This window comes from Lucilia cuprina, chromosome 3 (genome assembly GCF_022045245.1).
Source record: "Lucilia cuprina isolate Lc7/37 chromosome 3, ASM2204524v1, whole genome shotgun sequence".
Classification (NCBI taxonomy): domain Eukaryota; kingdom Metazoa; phylum Arthropoda; class Insecta; order Diptera; family Calliphoridae; genus Lucilia; species Lucilia cuprina.
The window spans coordinates 24,538,738-24,557,760 of record NC_060951.1 but is presented as its reverse complement, the minus strand read 5'-3'; the positions used below and the strand labels follow the sequence as shown (position 1 = coordinate 24,557,760).

Sequence of the window (19,023 nt, the reverse complement as noted above, 5' to 3'; positions counted from 1 at the left end):
TAACATAAAATTTAACTTAGCAACAGCTTTAAATTTAAGAAAGCTGTGTTGAAATCTATTCATTAAATCAAACTGACCTTTAAAATCAAATTCATTCACATCACAGTTTTACTACTTAGCTTATTATTAAAATAAAAAAAAAAGCTTTGGCAAACGGAACTTGTGGTTTTTATTCATTCATAATTTAAAATAAAATTCTTTTGTTTTTGTTTTCGTATTAATAATGTGAAAGAAAAAGCTTTAGAAAGTAAGATATTATAAACTATTTATAAACTATTAATAAAAAAAAAACATTCGTTTAAAAGTTGTAAAATAAACAGATCATTGTTTATAAAGCTATTGTGTAAGCAATAGCGACGATCTAGTTATAAAACCTTACTATGAAAAAAAAATACTAAAGAAATCTGTAATTTTACTTTAGTAACTAAGCATTACTTTAATATAGATATTTAGTGTTGAATTTTACTTAAGCATTACCTAGTAATTACCAGCTAGAAAACTAAAAATGAAAAATGTAATGCTTAACATTTAAAAAGTAATGCTAAGTAATTACAGATACTATTCATAAATAATTTTGTAAAAAATTAAACAAACCTAGTTAAAAATATTGAAAATATAATTATTAAGTAATGCTAAGTAATTGTCAAGTAATGCATTACTGTAAATCATAAAATATTTTAAAATTTTGTTAAAAAATATTGTAAAAAACATTTTTTTGTGCCAAAAATTAAATTAACTTGACAATATTTTAAAATAATAATAATAAATATTTTCCAAAGAATTACAAAAACTAACAGTTTTTTTTTCTATAGATAAAATCCTCCGTTTTAAAGTCATGTATGTACATATGAATGTATAAAAAAAATTTGCATAATTCCTAAGAATTCAATAATGAATTTAACAACAACATAAATATTCGATACACGCAAAACTACGTAAAAGAATTTCTTTTTTTTTTCAGACTCAGAATACCAACAACCAATAAACCATAGAAGGCTAAAATTTTTGTTGCTTTAAAAACTGAATATAACAATGCATTGAAATGAGGCAAGAAGAGCGGAGGAATAAGAATTTTAATGATAATGATGACGACAACTATGGCTATGATGGTGATGATGATGATGATGATGTTGTTGGTGACTTTGTAAAAATGCCACTAGCAACAATAACGTTAAGATTTATTGTAAAATATGTAAAAAACTAGTTTTTTTTTCTCCAGCTAAATGAAAAGACATTAAACATAAAAAAACTAAGAGATCAGAGTAGTTGGCAATACAAAGGCAATGACTTTTTCTATAAGACTAACAACATAAAAGCTGGTTGGCTGGCTGACTTGCTAAGCTTCTGATGCTGCTGCTGAGGCGTTTAAACAAATATGTTAAGAGTAGTGTTTGTTGGTGGACGGACAGACAGACAGACTCAAGTGAAGTAAAGTTTTGTTACCAACTCAACAAACAGAAAAATTTAAGCCAAGATCAATAGCACAAACAGCAATAACATTAAAAGTATGTAAAAATCGTGGACATACTAAAGAAGGTTTAAGCTGCAAAATCAAGAGAAGAAAAAAATGTATAAGCATGCGCAACACCTTTAGACAGCAGCAGCAACAACAACTCTTGCGCAAGGTTATAATACAGATATTGCCAGCAACAGGCAACCACAACAGCAACAATTGTAAACAATATTGTTTGTAGGTTGGCTGACTGGCTGGCTGTCTGCTTGAATGGTTAGTTAGTTGGTTGGTTGGTTGATTGTAACTTGGTATAGGGTTTTTTTGCTGGTATTCTGTTCTTTATCGTACCTCTTCAACCAGCCTTTAAAGAAGATGCTGCTTAAGTTTATGGTGGGAAAGTATGAAATTTATGCACTTTTATCGGTTTTTATTTGCTTTTTTTAGCGACATGATTTTAAAAACCGGTTAAATAAAACGTATTGTCTCTGTTGTAAAGAATGAATGTCTAGAGCAATGACAATAAATTAAATTTTAATTTAAATTGATTTTTCAATAATGTTGTTAAAAATCTGATAAATTTGAGAAACAAAAAGTTTATTTTTGTTCATACAAAAAAAAAAAGGAATAAGGTCAGGGCTTTTAAGGGTATTTGTGTGGGCAAGACAATTATCTAGTAATGCTTTAATGCTTTAATGATTTATTACTTTAAAGCAGTTAAATACTTAAATTAATATTTAATGCCTTTAACATAACTTAGCATTACCTAATTATTGCAAAAGAAAAATTGTCTATACTATGACAAAATGTTTTAAACAATTTTTCATAAAATAAAACTTCAAAAAGATTTAAAATTATAGTTCTAGAGAAAACTTTAAAAAATTTCATTATAAAGACAAGATTTCTATCTAATTATAACAATAATCATAATAACATATCTAAATATTAACAGAATTGCCATAAAATACTTTATTTATGAGACTTTGACAAGACACAAAGAAAGGATATATATATGTATGCGTCATGCTGTATTTAGATAATACAATAAACTCTATTTTATTGTTTATGCGGCAACATCAGACAGATTGTGTTTAAAATGAAGAAAGTTGAAATACTAAACTCTAAAGATATACCAAAAAAGAAAATAAAAATCAGTGAATATAGCTAAAGAGATAGAGACACAGTGTCATTGTGTGAGAAAACAAAAAAGATAATGACAAAAATTTAATGTCACACTGAGAACACAAAACGAAAGGAATTAATTAAAATAAAAAAAACTGGTATAAGAACAGGTAAACTCCAAAGAATTAATAAAAAAATGTTTTAACTATTCAGCACGAATAAAACCAACAATAAGGACAGGTTGTTTTTATTTAGAAAACAAAAATCTATAAATTGTATACATACATATATACAAAAAATTCATTCAACAAGTTGTTGCGGTTTATGTTTGCACATGCCACAATTATGACGCACACTCTTTACAGTGTAAGAGTGTATTTTTTAATGAAATTTTCAAAAGTTGCCTTAGATTTTTGCTTATATCTCCGTTATTTATAAATGGATTTTATTGTTTTTAAATAGCAAACTTCTTGACTGGTTTAGTAAAGATTTGGACCCACCTAGATAGCTGCAGTCTTAAGAAAATTGGATTCAACAGACACATAACCAGACGGACAGACATATATATAGACGGTTATAACTTAATCGACTTCTTTATCTATAAGGATCTAGAATACATATATGTACTTTATAGGGTCACAATATTATATATACCCTTCTCAAGAAGGTGAAGTGGTATTGTTTATTATACATTCTGCAAGTATAAGTATGTAGAGGAAGTGCGATAGTGTAGGAAATATTCATTGTATGTTTGTATTGCGTATTTGTATGTACATTGGTTAGTGGTTTTTCCTATTAATGTGTTAGATCTCAAGTCATAATGCAAAAAAAAAAAAATAATGTAGGCCTCCTACTATCTCTATACTGCGTAAGTGTAGGAAACAACACCTACACATTAGCAGCAACAACATCAGCCGAACATGTTGGCTAATGTAATAAACTTTATAATATAATAAAATATCTATTTTTATTTCTCTCTGTAGTTAGTGTTTGTACATTAGTGTTACAATGAGCCGACATATGTTACCAGTCATCTGAGTACATAATGGATATGATGACGACGCTGATGATGATGATGACACAATTGATAAAATAAATCATATTAGTTTGGTTTTTAGTATTTTTTTCTAATTCTACTCTAAAGGAAATTAAATTATTTTATGGGAAATTTAAGAAAGATTACAAATTTAATAATTTTTTGAAAGATTTAATAAGACATAGTAAAAAATAGTGAATAGAATAGAATAAAACATTACTTTATAAAAAAATCAACATTTATTGTTAGTAATTATCAATTTTTTAAACTAATGCTAAATAATTATAAAGTTTTTTTTAATAATTTACAACAAATATAACAATATTTTAAAGTAATGCTTAACAAATCACCTTCAATGCTATGTTTTATATGTGAAAATAATTTAAAAACAACAGAACAATTTAAACAATTTGACGCCTTAAAAAACTTTTATAATTAAAACATGTTTTTAAATAAAAACACATGTTGAAAATTTTAGCATAAAGAAAACTATATTTTAAAAAGTGAAATTGATAAAAAATAAATAAAACCACAAAAGGAAATAATATTGTTTACACATGTTGTGAATTTCAAACAATTTTAATTCACACGACTAAAATAACACAGAGAGGAGAGGCAAAGACCAACAAAAAAAAAACAACAACAGGGATTTCTTCTTAATTGAAATTGTAATGACAGGAAAATAAATATGGAAGGAAGTTTAGGAAAATCTCATAATTAAACTTATACAGACAAAAATCCACACACACACTCAAACAAAAAGTGAAAGCTAACAAACTAATTTGTTTGATAAAAAGAATTTTGATTTTAAAATTAAAGCAATAAAAAATTCATAAAGAAAATGTCTTAAAACAGAAATAAACTAAAACACAAACTAAAAAAAGTCTATAGAAAAAGAAGAATTAAATCATGTTTTCTTTGCTAGAAATAAATCCTCAAACATATTGTGGTTTCAAGCAGCATTATGTGGTTAGGAACAAAATGAAAAACAATTCTAGACATTTTAAACAATATTATACAATGCAACACTTGCAATACTGTTAAGTCAAGCATGACACACAATATTTTTGTAGAAGAAGCAAGCAAAATCGAGAAAAAAAGAAAAGAATAAGAAAAAAATTTCATTCAAAAATTTCTTCTAGCTACCAGAGTCTAAAACTGACAAGATAAATGGGGAGTACAAGTAGCAGCCAGATAGTACTTACTATCTCGCAAAAACTTTGACAAACTACTCATGTGTAAAGTTGCAACAAGACGACTGATGAAAAATATATATATATATATATATGGTTTAACCTTTAAACCAAGATCAACATCATCAGGCAGACGACAATGATCATTATCAGGAATGAATGAAAGCAAAAAAAATGATCATGTTTGTAAAAAAAATATATGACACATTATGTTTGTGTAAAGCGAAAAAAAAACAAATATGATTATATAAAGTCAAAACTTTATTTAGAGGGAAGCTGTGGGAGAATTTCTTATTATATTTTTTGCAAAAAGATATGAAATGAAACGTAAAAGGGGAAGAAAATGTTGATGATGATGAAGATCAAGATGCTGGTTGTTGGCTTTTTAAGTGTGGGAAAATAAAATTTTTGTTATTTTTTAATCAAATAATGTTAATGGGGTACGAAATTCTATAAAACAAAAAGTACTTTTAAAAACGTTTTCTTCTAAAGAGTCTTAGACAGAGGAAGAGAGAGTGAATGAAGAAAGAAATGTTTAGAATTTGCAATATTTAAAAAATTACATCATGATCTTTTTTAAACGAAAAAAAAACAAAAACTATTAATTCTAAACTGTGAAAAAATCTTATAGAAATTCCAAAATGAATGATGGTATAACCAAGCGATGATGATGATGATTTCATAAATGAAATAGCTTTATAGTTTAATTAAGTAAAAAACAATTTGTATAATTAATAATTTAGAAGAAAAAAAGATGAGTAATATAACAAAACCTACAACAAACTGGTTTCAAAAATGTTGTATGATTTTAATAAAAAATTAAATTATAATTATAACAAACAGCTTAATAATATTAAAATATAATTAAAAAGTTTTGTTATAAAAGAAAATCCCTTAACTATTTAAAATACCATTTGAAAAAAAAGATCTCCCCAAAAATTAGGCAATAGTTATAAAAGGAATTAAAACTCCTAAAAGTATGCTTTATATATTATGTCTACCATTGTGCCAGCCATTAAAAATATACTATTTTTCATATTATTTTGCAAAATTTACATTTTTTATGAGCCATAAAGAGTAATAAAAATTTTGTGAATGTGTGTGTGTTTAAAAAAATCTATCTATCTATAAAGTGTAACTGTCATAAAACATATTGTGACGCAGTAATTATGTTGTATTTCTTTTTGTATAGAAAAATAATAATGATAAATGATACATTTTTTTCGCAAAGAAGCCAAAAGGGGAATTGGACTGTAAAAGACTTGTATAAACTAACAGGCATTAAGCACTTAGTTAAATAAAAACACACACACACATACATACATATATATTTATAATTTTTAGTTACAAAAGGATCCTTTAACAGCTTTGCTAAACAAGAATAACAACAAATTGTAAAGAAAAGAGCAGCATTTTAGGAGTTTGTTTGTACTTGAAAAAGCTTAAAGCAAACTGTATGTGTAAGTGTTTTTTGTTGCAACAATAACAACAACAAGAACGAAATCTCAAGTACAGCTAAACAAAGGCATTTGCCAAAAGAAAAAAAAGAAATGATAGCATAGCATAGCTTAAGGCTGACAAATACATTTATCACATACACCAAGTTTTGTATATTAGGGATTTGAAATTAAAAGGCGTTGTCTGTTTAAAAAAAAACTGTTGCTTTACTTTAAAAATCTTTAAAATTTAATTGTTAGTAATTTAGTTAATTTTTAAATTAAAAATAATATTCATTAGTTTTTTAAAGGTTATTGAACTTATTTTTCTTAAACTATAATTTCAAATCCTAATAAAAATATTATCCTTATTAAAGTTTAATGTTTTCTGCAGTCTACTTTAAGGGTTTTTTTCCTGTACAAACGTAGAAAAACTTTACTCTTTTAATTTAGTGTTTTTTCTCTCTCTCTCTTTTTTTCTCGGTCTATTACTCTCTTCCTGAAATGGCGCCAAAAATGAATTAATGTGTCTGTTGCTAAAAATTACCCCCCTTTAAAAAACCGTTATGAGAAAATATACATATATCCCTTTGCAGCTCTTAAAACCCCTTGTCACTAATAGCTGTAGAGCAAAAAAACATGTTTTAAAGCTCTCTTGAGACTAGTACAAGTGCACTAGGAGCGGCATTAGTAGTACATAGTAAAATATATAATATAGCTTGTTGTTGGCGTCGCCGACCGGCCCCATGATTTACATCATGGAAATTATTATTGTTGCTGTTTTTGTATTTCGTTTAGTCTCTTTTTATAACGTTGTCTTGTTATTTTCTAACTCATATTTCAGTCAATTTATTTAAATCAGAGTTGGTAACACAAGCTTAATATATAAATACTAAGTTTCAACAAGGAAAATAGTTTTAAAATATTGGTTTTTGCAATAGATTTTATTGATCTAGTTAGTTGAGAAGAAAAAAAGAGTCTTTTCAGTACTTTTATATAAGTTTCTGGTTGTGACAAACTTTATTTTTTGTTAATCCATTCCCCCATCTCTGATTTGCACACACGTGTAGCTATAAACATTTTTTTATTATACTCAAAAATACTCAAGGTCGTACGTCGGCTACACAAAATATTGCTTGTATGATTGTTGCTGTTGTTAAGCTTTTTATTGTTGTTGTTGTAATTGTAGTAGTACTATTAGAGTAACTTATGTTAGGTTGTCTCTATACTCTTTATACCGTGTTTGCATTGAGAAATATTGGTACTTTAACCCTGTGTGTAAAATTCAATGTAAATAAAGCTTTTTTTCTATTGTTTAAGGGGGGTTTTTACGATATTAATAGAAAGCTTTTATATGGTTTTTAGTTTACCTAGAGAGGGACAGAGAGAGAGAGTAAAATCCAGTTTTTTTTCCTTAAATAAAGAAAATTTTAATTTAATTAAAGTTCCTATTAATTTGTATCTAAATTTTAATAATATAAACTCATAAATTTTTTTTAAAAGTACTAAAGGTATTTTGTTAGATAAACAAAAAGTGGTGCCTACTTTTAGTCGTTTAAACTAACTTTTTCATACAGACGACACACCCATACACAGCGACGTTGTCTCTTTTTTGTATTTGCAATAAGTTGTTGTCTTTTCATTATACACTGTGATATTTCCGCTCAAATTTCCGTTAAATATTGCTTTTGTGGAGGCTGCTGTATAGTACAATCAGCCTTTTGGTCTGTCTGTCTGTCGTTCTGCCTGTCTTTCTGTTTGTATTGGTTTCATTTTATTTAGAGAGATGGTCTCTTGAATCAAATCTATACTTCCGCCTTTCATTTACATTATTGTTGGTTGCATTGCAGCATTAAAAAAATTTCTTTTTTAGATATTTCATTGCAATTGTAAAAAAATTCTTTTTTTGCCGGCCGGTTTTTTTTGCTTATTATATACAAATTTAAGAAGTTTCTTTAAACTAATTAAAGACTTTTGTTTAAATTTAAAGCCTATTTTAAAAACGTTAAGCAAAATGTATAAATAATATTTTTAAATTATTTTAAAATTTGTAAAAAGTTTTAAATTCTAGGAAATTGAAATTTAGTTGAAATTATTGAAAAAAATATAAACAAAAAACCCACAAAATTCTTAAAATTTTGTGTTTAAAAAAAGATTTTGAGTCATAAAATAAACAAAATTTTAATTTAAATACAAAATTTATGGCTGTTAAGTTTAATTTTGTTAATAAAACAAGGAAATTTTTTAATAAATGAAAAAAGTACAAAGTTCTGTTATATTTTTAAAAAATTTAAAACATTTCTCCAAAGTTGTCATATAAATTATAAAAAAATTAAAAAAGTCACTAAATTTTAAACAGAAGAAACATGTTAAATCTTTGAAATCTAGAAAATTTAGAACACTTAGCAACAAAAAAAAAACACACACACAAAACAGGAACTACAACCGGTGCAAAATAAATATAAACATTTAGCAATAAAAACTTACACAATTAAACACGATGCTTATTTATTTTAAGAAATGAAAATAAAAAACAAAATAATAGAAATAATAAAAATGCAAACGTGTCAGTGACAATAACAAAAAACTAAAAAAATTACTATACAATTAGTAGATAAAAAAACAAAATAAATTGCATTTAAAGAGAAACACTAAAAGAGACAAATGAGTGCAAAACGATATATATATATAAATACAATTAATGAGCAAATGACCTCTTACTATATATTTTTTATATTTTTTATTTAAACTAGTTTAAATACAAACAAAATAATATTTCGCGCCAAAATATGAAATCAACTCTTAAATGTCTCAAATTTCTAGCTGCAAATATCTACTATATATTTAAAAATAACAACAAAACTACAGATTACCGTTAGTTTTTAAACAAAAGAGAGTTTAATTTTTTATTTAGGTATAACAAAAGTTTATACTGCCCGGCATTAAATCTACGCCTTAATTAATATGAACTGCGCAGATTCGCTCATTTTGCAAGAATACCGAAATATGTACTTGCTAAAAGAGATAAAACAGCAAGAGGTAAATAACCAAAAAAAAAAAAAAACAACTAAAATTATTATAGAGTAAAAACATTAAGCCGGCATGGCTTGGGGTAGGGTAGTAAATTGAATAGGCAAATAGCCTTAGATGTTAATGAAAATAAAGCAGACAGAAAGAAAAATTAAATAAAAACTTAATAATAACTCAATTACTACATTATAATGTAATAAAAAAACACATATTTAATGTTATCTGCTTTTTAATACTCATTGGGTTTTAATATTTAAAAAGCCTATAAATATACTAGGTATTACGAGTTTTTAAAAATATATATAAAAAAATACTATAAACTTTTAAAAAAATTCGTAATTTTTAACTATTTGGGTGTAACCTTAAAATATTTAAACCATTTAACAAAATTAAAGCTAAAAAAAACTAAAACAAAAGCATACTTTAAGGCGTAGTAAAAATTACAATGCATTCAGTTAAACTTCAAATTTCAACCTGCGCATTTTATAACTCTCTTTTTGGACAGCTAAGTTCTGTTCAGCTAAATACTCTTTCATCCCCAACTCTTTTTCCTTTAATTTCAAATGTATAAAATTGTAGTAGCCTACATTAAGGGGGGTTAGCTGCAGCACAAGAAAATTGTATATACACTACAACCCATACATATGTATGTATATTCCAACAATTTCACAATATTTTGTAATAAAAAAATCACACGTAAAGAGAATGTTGTTTCAACGGTATGAATGACGTCGAAAGCAAAATATAGTAATTATCAAGTATTTAATAAAAACAAAACTAATAATAATTACGATAAGATTACAAAGTCTAAACAATATGTTTAGAAATATATTTTTTTTAATAAAATAAATTTTAAATAAATTTCCCCATAAAAAAACTCCTCTTTTAAATAAAAAAAATCTAACAATAATAATAAACAAACAAAAAAAATTGACTTGACCAACTCACCAGAATCCGAGGGTGTTTCCAAATTTGTGCTCAAATCATCCATGCCATCTTTGCAGCGTGTATAACTGTGATCTCGATGTTGCATATAATGTTGCGTACTACTATTTGACGATTGACTTGATACCGGCGAGACACCACCAGCACCATAACTGATTTCATCCAATAGCGATGATGAACTTGAACCCATTGTTGATTCTTCATCGGAAACAGATTCGGAGGAACGCATTGAACCATTGTTATGAGCCGAATGATAACTACTGAAACCGCTCGAACTACTACTCGTCGTCGTCGTGGGAGTTTTTAGATATTCGCCGGTATTATTGATAACATCTAAGACATCGACAAAGGAGTAGTTGATAGCGAGACGTGTATCGATTTGTTTTTTACTCGTATCCTGTAGTTCTTGTGAAACATTTTTCACAAACTCCTGTTTTTCGGTGAGAAAAATGTTATTGCTGCCCATGTATCGACGTGTATCGATAAGTTTTTTACTCGTATCCAGTGCATCTTGCGAAACATTTTTCACAAACTCATGTTCTTCGGTGAGAGAAATGTTATTGCTGCCCATGACACAGGCTCTTAGGTCGACATTATGTTTGAATTCGGTTGTAGAGCAATCATCATCTAAACTGTGTGGTGTATCGGGACGTTGATAGAGTAGGGAGTTGGTAGAGCTGGCGGAGGTGTTGAATAGGCTAGTAGAGTCTGTAGATATTATGTGGTTGCTGGTGTTAATGGCATTAGCTGAGGGCAATAGTTGATCACCACGTTTTGTTATGTGTAGAGTGCCGCGTGTCTGTTGCTGTGATTTCTTTTGTTGCTGTTGTTGCTGGGATTTGCGTAATAACGAGGTGCCAGGTGGTATATTATTAATATTTGCCGTACTTACTAGCATAACAGGATGTGGTTGTTGGGTTGACGTTGTTTGGGTTGCAGCTGTAGGCGTTGTCTTGCTATTTGGTATTTGGTGATGAGCCAACTGTTGCTCAACATCATCTGTAGGTTCTTGTTTAATCTGTACTGTATCCTGTTTAAATTTCATAGGATTTACTTTTTTGGCTGTAACCACGGTGGGTGCATACAGCTCTTCTTTTTCTACCTTAATTTGTAAACTAGGCGTTTGTGGGCTGTTGCTGTTGTGGGCAGAGCCACCCATTACGGCGGCCAATGATACCCCCGAACTAATGTCGCTGGACATGGAGGAGGCGGATGTTGATAGAATAGTAGTGGGTGGTGCTGTCCACCACATTAAATCTGTATTACGTACTTCGGTCTTGACATCCATATCTAAATCCATGTCACTGCCATACGATGAAAAACCATTGTCTGATTCCATTTTTTGTATATCGCCATAAATGGAGGGTAAATCATCGAATATCAAATCAAAAGAATCGGGTTGTATGCGATGGAAATCATCAGAGAAACCATTGACTGATAACTCACTGAGAAAAGAGCTATTGGGTGAGGTCCCATAAGGACTGCAAAGTTTTGCCATTTTGTCGATTTGTTCTATAAGGTCCGATTTATCACAAATTATTTTGGGTTTTGAATAATCCTTAACAAGAGAAGATGCCAGATCTTCTAATGTGCAGGGAGGGTAGGGGTTGTTTGTTATAGTTTAATCAATAAACTGTAAAGAGAATAAAATAAAAAGAAGAATATTTAGTTTGTTGTATTAAATTATGAATTATTTTGTGTTTTATTGTTATAAATTTTTCTTTATTATAAACTCCATTTGTCCAAGCATTACCAATAACAACATAATACTTATTGAGTAATTTTTCTGGTTTGTTTGTTTTTTTTCAGTTACAATTAACACTTCATCAATTCTTACTCATAAAAACACACATTCATATCTACATACATACTTTATTAATAGGACAACATCATTTGCTGAAAAATTGCATTCTAAACAAAAACAAAACAATAGAGAAACAACTGAGAAATGAAAACAGTAGAAAATAATAATAACAATAATAAACACTATAAGTGCGAGTAAATTTTAGTGACAAGAGAAGGAGGGTATTACTTTTGTTTGTAAATGTTTTTTTTTCTGGTTCTTGTTCTTACTTATTGTTGTAATATGTGTGGGTGTATGTATTTAAAATACAAATGATAGTTTGCCATTTTTCTGTTGCTGTTTTTTTTTTCTTAATATTTGTGTGTTTTGTGGGCGTTTAGTGGTATTTTGTTGTAAATTACTGTTATTTTTAGGTATTTATATTATATTTTTTGCTATTTATTGTTATGTTAAGCTATTTTGGCGCCATATTAAGTAAAAAAAAATTGCTCTTCTGAAAGAAAACTTTATTTTTAATTTAAAGAGAAATGTTAAATATTGAATTGTAATAAACAATAGGGTAAATGCACCTAATGTCGGCATCACCCAGTAGTCGGCATCTTTTACATAAAAATGTAAATAAATAAGAAAAGCTGTACAAATTTATTAAGGTTTGATCTATATTTCATAGAAAATATGGTCTTTTTGCTTTATGAAATGGGTAAATTTAAGTAGGATTACTAATTTCCTCTATATTTGACGTTTTTTAGTGACAGCTTTGCAGTATTTGTAGTACTGTCAGTTTTCTTAAAAAAAATTTAGTTTTAGTGCCACCTTAAACAAGTGAATATTTATATGAAATTAAATGATTTATTTGACAAAAATTGATTTAAATGAAAGAAAACAGTTGAAATATTTAATTTAAAGTGAAAAAGTTAGTTAAAAATATATTTTTTTGTAATTTTAATCGCTGCCGCCATTAGGAACACAATTTTTTATGAATTCTTATTGTCGGCATAGGGGTGTCGACTACTGGGTATTAAGTTCGATCATACGTATTCTATAGTCGGCACTCTAAAATTTATTATTTCTCTATAGAAAATTGGGTATATTACTATGAAAAATTTCTATATAACAATTTTCTCTTCAAAAATTATATGTATAACAGTTATTTTTATAAAAAAAATTTATGTATAATACTTCTCTATAAAAATTTATGTATATTACAATTTCCTCTATAGAAAATTGATTGTACAACATTTGTTTCTATAGAGAATTATGTGTATACAATTTTTTTCTATAGAAAATTTTATGTATAACAATTTTTGATACAAAAAATTATGTGTATATCAGTTTTCTCTCTATGAAAAATTGTGTGTATACCCTTTTTTTCTATAGAAAATTACTTCTATAATAGCTTTTTCTACAGAAGATTACAATTTTTTACTACAGAATATAATTTTCTATACAAAAAATATGTGTATAACAGTTTTTTCTATTAAAAATTTTGCATATTGAAATTTTTTCTAACAAAATTGCTTCTTAACTGTGTTTTTACAAAAAAATTATGAGTATAACATTTTTTTTCTATAGAAAATTCCTAGTATGACAATTTTTCTATAGAAAAGTGTTCTTATTATAATATCCTCTATGAAACTTATGTTAAATTTTTTTCCTATAGGAAATTGCATATTTTTATAAAAGATTTTCTTTAAAAAACAGTACATATAACACTTTTCCCTATAAAAAATTACTTTTTTCTCTAACAAAAAATATAATATTGTACAGAAAATTGCATGTATAACTCTTTTTCTATAGAAAAAAATGTTATTATGTATACTTAATACAATTATAATTATGTTCATAACATATTTTTCTACAGAAAAAACGATATTATTACAGTTATTTCTATAGAAAAAATTTAATTAAATATTTTCTTTGGAAAATTGTGTATATATCACTTTTTTCTATAAATAAATATGCTTTTTTCAAACAAAAAATCTACTGCCGACTATAGGGACATTTTTTGTCGAACTTAGGAACACTGGTGCCGACTATTGGAAAATGTGGAGTTTTTAACAAAATTTACAAATTACTAAAAACTAGTTATTTGTTTTTCAAAAAAGGTAAATAGATCTAAAACTTAACTAAACACATAATTGAAATAACTAAAAATCATCGTAATAACATTTACCGACTCTTTAGGGGGATAGTTTGAAAAAGAGAAAAAAGTTAAACTGCCGACTATTGGTACATTTACCCTATTATTTGTTTTTTTTTATTGAGCTTAATTTACATTAAGTAGGAAAAGGGAAGATTATTACAACAATTAGTCATATTATATTTTTAAATTGTTTATTAGAATAAAGAAAATCATTTTTATAAACAATTAAGATAAATTTTGTATACAATAATATTCCTAGAAATTGTAATTGACAATAAAATGAAAGTTATCAAGAAATTATGAATCAAATATTTAAAAGATATTTCTATAATTCCGTAATAGATTTTGTAAATCCTTAATAGTATGTACTTAATTTCTTATAACTATTTTTACATAAATTTTTTATGATTTTTTAAAGATTTTTTTTTAGTAAAAATATGTCGATGCTTTTGGAATATGAGTAAATGTTAGAAAAAAAATTTAAAAAAAAATAAAATAATTATTTAAGTTTTTAAAGAAAATTTCAACATTAATAGTGTGTCAAAAAATTAAAAATTTAACTTTTTTCAAAAAAACAACAAGAAAAATATTAAAAAAATATAAAAATTTATTTAATTTTAAATATCTACCTACATTCTTATAAAAAAAATGGAAAATCCTTACATTTTGCACAAATTCGTTAGTTAGTTTTAAAAAAGAAATAGGTTAAAAATTAACTCTTTTAAATCACTGCCAAACACAACTCAATAAATCTTTAAAGTTTAAACCTAAATAGCAACAACAAGAATTGATATGCAAAATAATAAACAAAAAACATTCGTACCAAAATTCCCAACAACATTAAGTTAAAGAAGAAAAAAAAAACAACAAATCCCTTTGCACAAAATAAAAACAAGTTTTTATTTATAAAAATTCAGCCCAAAATAATGCCGGTAAAGTTTTTTTGTTTTCTTAAACAAGTTTCCTTTAATTATTTCTTCTTTTCTTAAATTTTTTATCCATCCACATCTATCTATCAACTTCTTTGCTTTATTTAATTTATAAAAAAATATTTAGGGAATGTAAATTGTTTTGTTAGTATTCTTTTGTTTTCTTGTGCATTTCTTTTTTCGCCATGTTTGTTTTTTTTTTTTTTTTTTTGATTTGAAAAGCTTAAGAGAGTTTTGAGTGATTTGCGCAAGCAAATTTTGCAAAGAGTGCAACGCAGCAGTGTAAACAAACACACAAACACAGTGCAAGTTAAAGCAACAAATCAAAATAAAACAAATGTAAACAAAACGCTTTCAAAGAGTAAAAGGGGGAGATGAGAAATGCTGTTAATATGTACCTATTACTTTTATAATAACATGTTTTTATAAAATTAAAATAAAATTTAAAAACCTTAATGTTTTAAGTAGAAAAATAAGAGCAACTCTCAAGAAATTGTTTTCAACTTTAGAATTTAAGTTTTTAAACACTTTCCTTAAATTCCAAAAGATCATTGTAACAGTTTAGTTAGGCTTTTACCTTAATGCTGTTATTTTAACATGTAAACAAATTTTGCTACTAAAAAGGAATTCACAAAAACTAAACGTCATTTTTTTTGACGACAACAACAAATCAAAATAAAAACGCATCATCATTTGCGATTAAAGATAAAGAGTTGATTGACTCTTTAAATAAGAGAAAATTAATAAATTGATTTGTTTACGTTTTTTTTCTATAGTTAAACAGAGTTATTATTGTTGTTGTTATAAAATATTTTTGGTGTTTTCTTTTAAAGCTATTTAAGAAACAAGTACCGTTAGAATGCAGTTGCAATGTTTAGTAAAGAAGAATGCACAGTGGGTGTAATGATGATAAAAAGTGCATATTATTTTTTAAGGCAAAATTTTAATTTTTATTAAAAAAATGAAAAAAATTTAATAAAATAAAATTTTTTTAGACCTTGAAATTTGCTACAAATACTGTGGAGTCAGGATAGAGTAAACTATTAGATAATAGTTTTAAAAAGGCTGTTTAAGCAGACAACAATGTTTAAAGGAAACAAACAATAATTCCCCGGGAGTTTAGTCCCTTTTTGTTGGCTTTATGTATAGGAGAGGAAACAAACTTTCCTATAATTTATTATTCACAATAAAACTTATCTATCTTAAGTTGTTTTCTTCCGAATTTTTGGGTTTGTTCTTTTTTGAAATTTATATATAATTTTCTACATCAATTGAATTGGAATTTAAAAAGAAAAAATTCAGGAAAAAAAAATTATTTTAAAATACCTATATTTTTTAATTTATAGAAATTTTTTGAAAAATTTTTAATTTCAAAAATTAAGTCGAATAAAAATTCATAAATTTTTAAATTTATTTATGTTTATTTTTTGAATTAAAAAAAATTTTTGAATTAAAATTTTAAAAACAAATTTTTTTCATAATTTTTTTTTTTAATTCTTCAATACAATTTGAAAACAAATTTTTCCATATTTTTTTTTTTTAATTCTTTAATATAATTTTTATTATTTTTATATTTTCCCCTAGTTTATTTAAAACAAATATAAAATAGATATTTACCTTATTTAGTCTTAATTATTTTTTATATAAATCCAAATAGTTGTCGTTAATATAGGGTAATCCTTTTTAAAGTTGTTGTGAAATTGTTGTGGCTGAGGTCAAAATTTTTATTTTTATATGTCAAAATTTTTTCTTATATTCAATAGATTTTTTTTTAAGATTTCAAATCTTTTTTACTTTTTCAGTTGTTTAAAGTAATTAATAAAAAGCACTAATTTCCACTTATCGAAATATTTATTCTTTTAATTATTTTTCAAAATTAAGCAAAGGCTTTTTTCAATCCTTTTTTTAGTGCTTTATTTTTTCTTGTTGTTTACTGGTATTCAATTCCAAGTTCTCTTCTTTTTTTTTTTTTGTTCAGAGATTTAAATTTTTAGGAATTTTTATTTTTTTGTAATTTTAGTATTTTGTTGTTGTTGTTAATAATTAACGGTAAAAATTCACACACAAAACAATTACAATATACACTGAGAGCAAACTTTTTATAAAATTGCTTCGAAAAACCAAAATTTCAATTTGGTTTTTTTTGTAACAAAATTTCCAATATTTTTCTTTCTTACTTCCACAGAAGAATTTTATTTAAATAAAAATATTCTTAATTGTAAATTTAAATTTCTTTTATAAATATTTTTTAAAGACAACAATTTATTGTTGCTGTTGTTGTTTATAAATAATAAAAATTGCAAAAAATTGCTTAAATTTGTTGGTTTTGTTGTTAAAATATGTTTTGTTGGTTCCGTTGTCAATAACTGCATGACCAACTTGTTCAAAATGATTTTATATTTTTGTTTAACACTTTATTTTTATTTTTTAATATAGATTTTTAAAAAAATTTACGACCGTTATTTTATTTTCAATTTTTTTATTTTAAATACGTTTTTTTTTTTAACTCTAGAATTCTTTCTGCTTGTAGTAGAAAAAAGCACTTTTTTTAAATTCCTCTTAAATATTCTATTTGAGCTCTGAGCGCGCGTATTATTAAATAATGTAAAATCGACAAATGTCTCTTTATATATATAAGTAAGTATAAAAATTTATATATATATTTTTTTTCTTCTTCTTTAAGTTCAAACTATATTATTGAACTATAGACACGACCGTTCACATGAATGTCCCAAAGTGAAGTGCTAAAATGTACGCGCCAAAAATTGTCTACAACCAAACGTATCGACAACACTGTGTGAACGAAATAAAAATCTAACAAAATGTGAGAATTCGGTGAAAGAAAATAAGAAACTTTGAATTTCGGCAGAGCGTAAAATTTTCCTTCAACACTAATACCACTACATTTTGTGTTTTTACATTCCATGCACTAAAAGAAAAGTTTGTAGATTTTTTGAGTGTTTTTTTGTGTAGTGACTTTACTACTTTACAGTGTACTGTATTATAAAAATTATTAATATTTCAGGATTTTGTATGAAAAGGATTGGAATAAATTAAAGCACGAACTATTATTTCTCTCGGAAATGTATTTATTTATAAATTTTAAAATAAATAATACTAAAGAAATAATAAATATAAAAAATTTAACAAATAATAAATCCTTAGGTGTATAAAAAAACTTTACATTAGAGAATTCTCTATGTGTATCTCAATCGAAAAAAACTTCCATATTCTCATTCTCTTAATCTGGAAGTTATGTACGTGTGAATGAAGAAAAACCAGAGAGCACGCTGCGTATGTGCTTGCCTTTCGAAGCAAACACACAAACTCAAAACATCACTCATTTACTCAAAACATCGCTCATCACATCCCAACAGCAGCAAACACAACTACAACAACACCAACCACAACATAATAAATGTTATTACATTTGTTTTAATTTTCTTTTTCTTTTTTTCTTATGCTTTACTATTTTTTCGTCTGTTTCACTTTATGTATAGTAGTTTCTTACATTAACTCATAAAATGCCGGTTATTTAGAGTTGAAATTTAAAAGACGGAGAGATTGAGCATTAAGTAAAATAAACAAAATGTAATTTTAAAATTTAAATTAAGGTTTGCCATTTAATACTATACAGTTCACTCGAACAATACACAAATTTTTATTCTTTTTTGTTTAGTTGTCAGCTAGACAGCGGCGAATGCTCATGTTTAATGTCTGAACAACAAAAAAGATGAAATATATTTGTTTTTTAAACAATTATTATTGAGGAAACTTTTAAAGAAATTTATGTAAGGAAATATTTTTTTTTAGCTGACTCGAGCTAATAATGCTATTTATACACGCTTGTTAGATCTTACAACGTTGGCAGTAAAATGTGCAAAAAAATGTCTAATAACAGTATAAACTTACAAAATTTGTCACTAATGCTTTTT

The 19,023-nt window shown here is 26.0% G+C and overlaps 1 protein-coding gene across 2 annotated transcripts in view; it reads right to left on the bottom strand.

The window, feature by feature from the left end:
* The window catches only part of LOC111690376 (myc protein), a 48,124-nt gene that overhangs the window by 9,619 nt on the left and 19,482 nt on the right, over positions 1-19,023 (bottom strand). The window contains exons 1-2 of one of the 2 annotated variants that reach the window (XM_023452845.2): positions 16,706-17,306; positions 10,216-11,845 (exon numbers count right to left, since the gene is read on the bottom strand). In XM_023452845.2, coding sequence (XP_023308613.1) covers positions 10,216-11,710 — 1,495 coding nt within the window. In that variant the 5' untranslated portion in view covers positions 11,711-11,845; positions 16,706-17,306. Of the gene's footprint in view, positions 1-10,215; positions 11,846-16,705; positions 17,307-19,023 lie in introns of those variants that run through there. The other variant, XM_023452846.2, reaches the window with a different exon arrangement.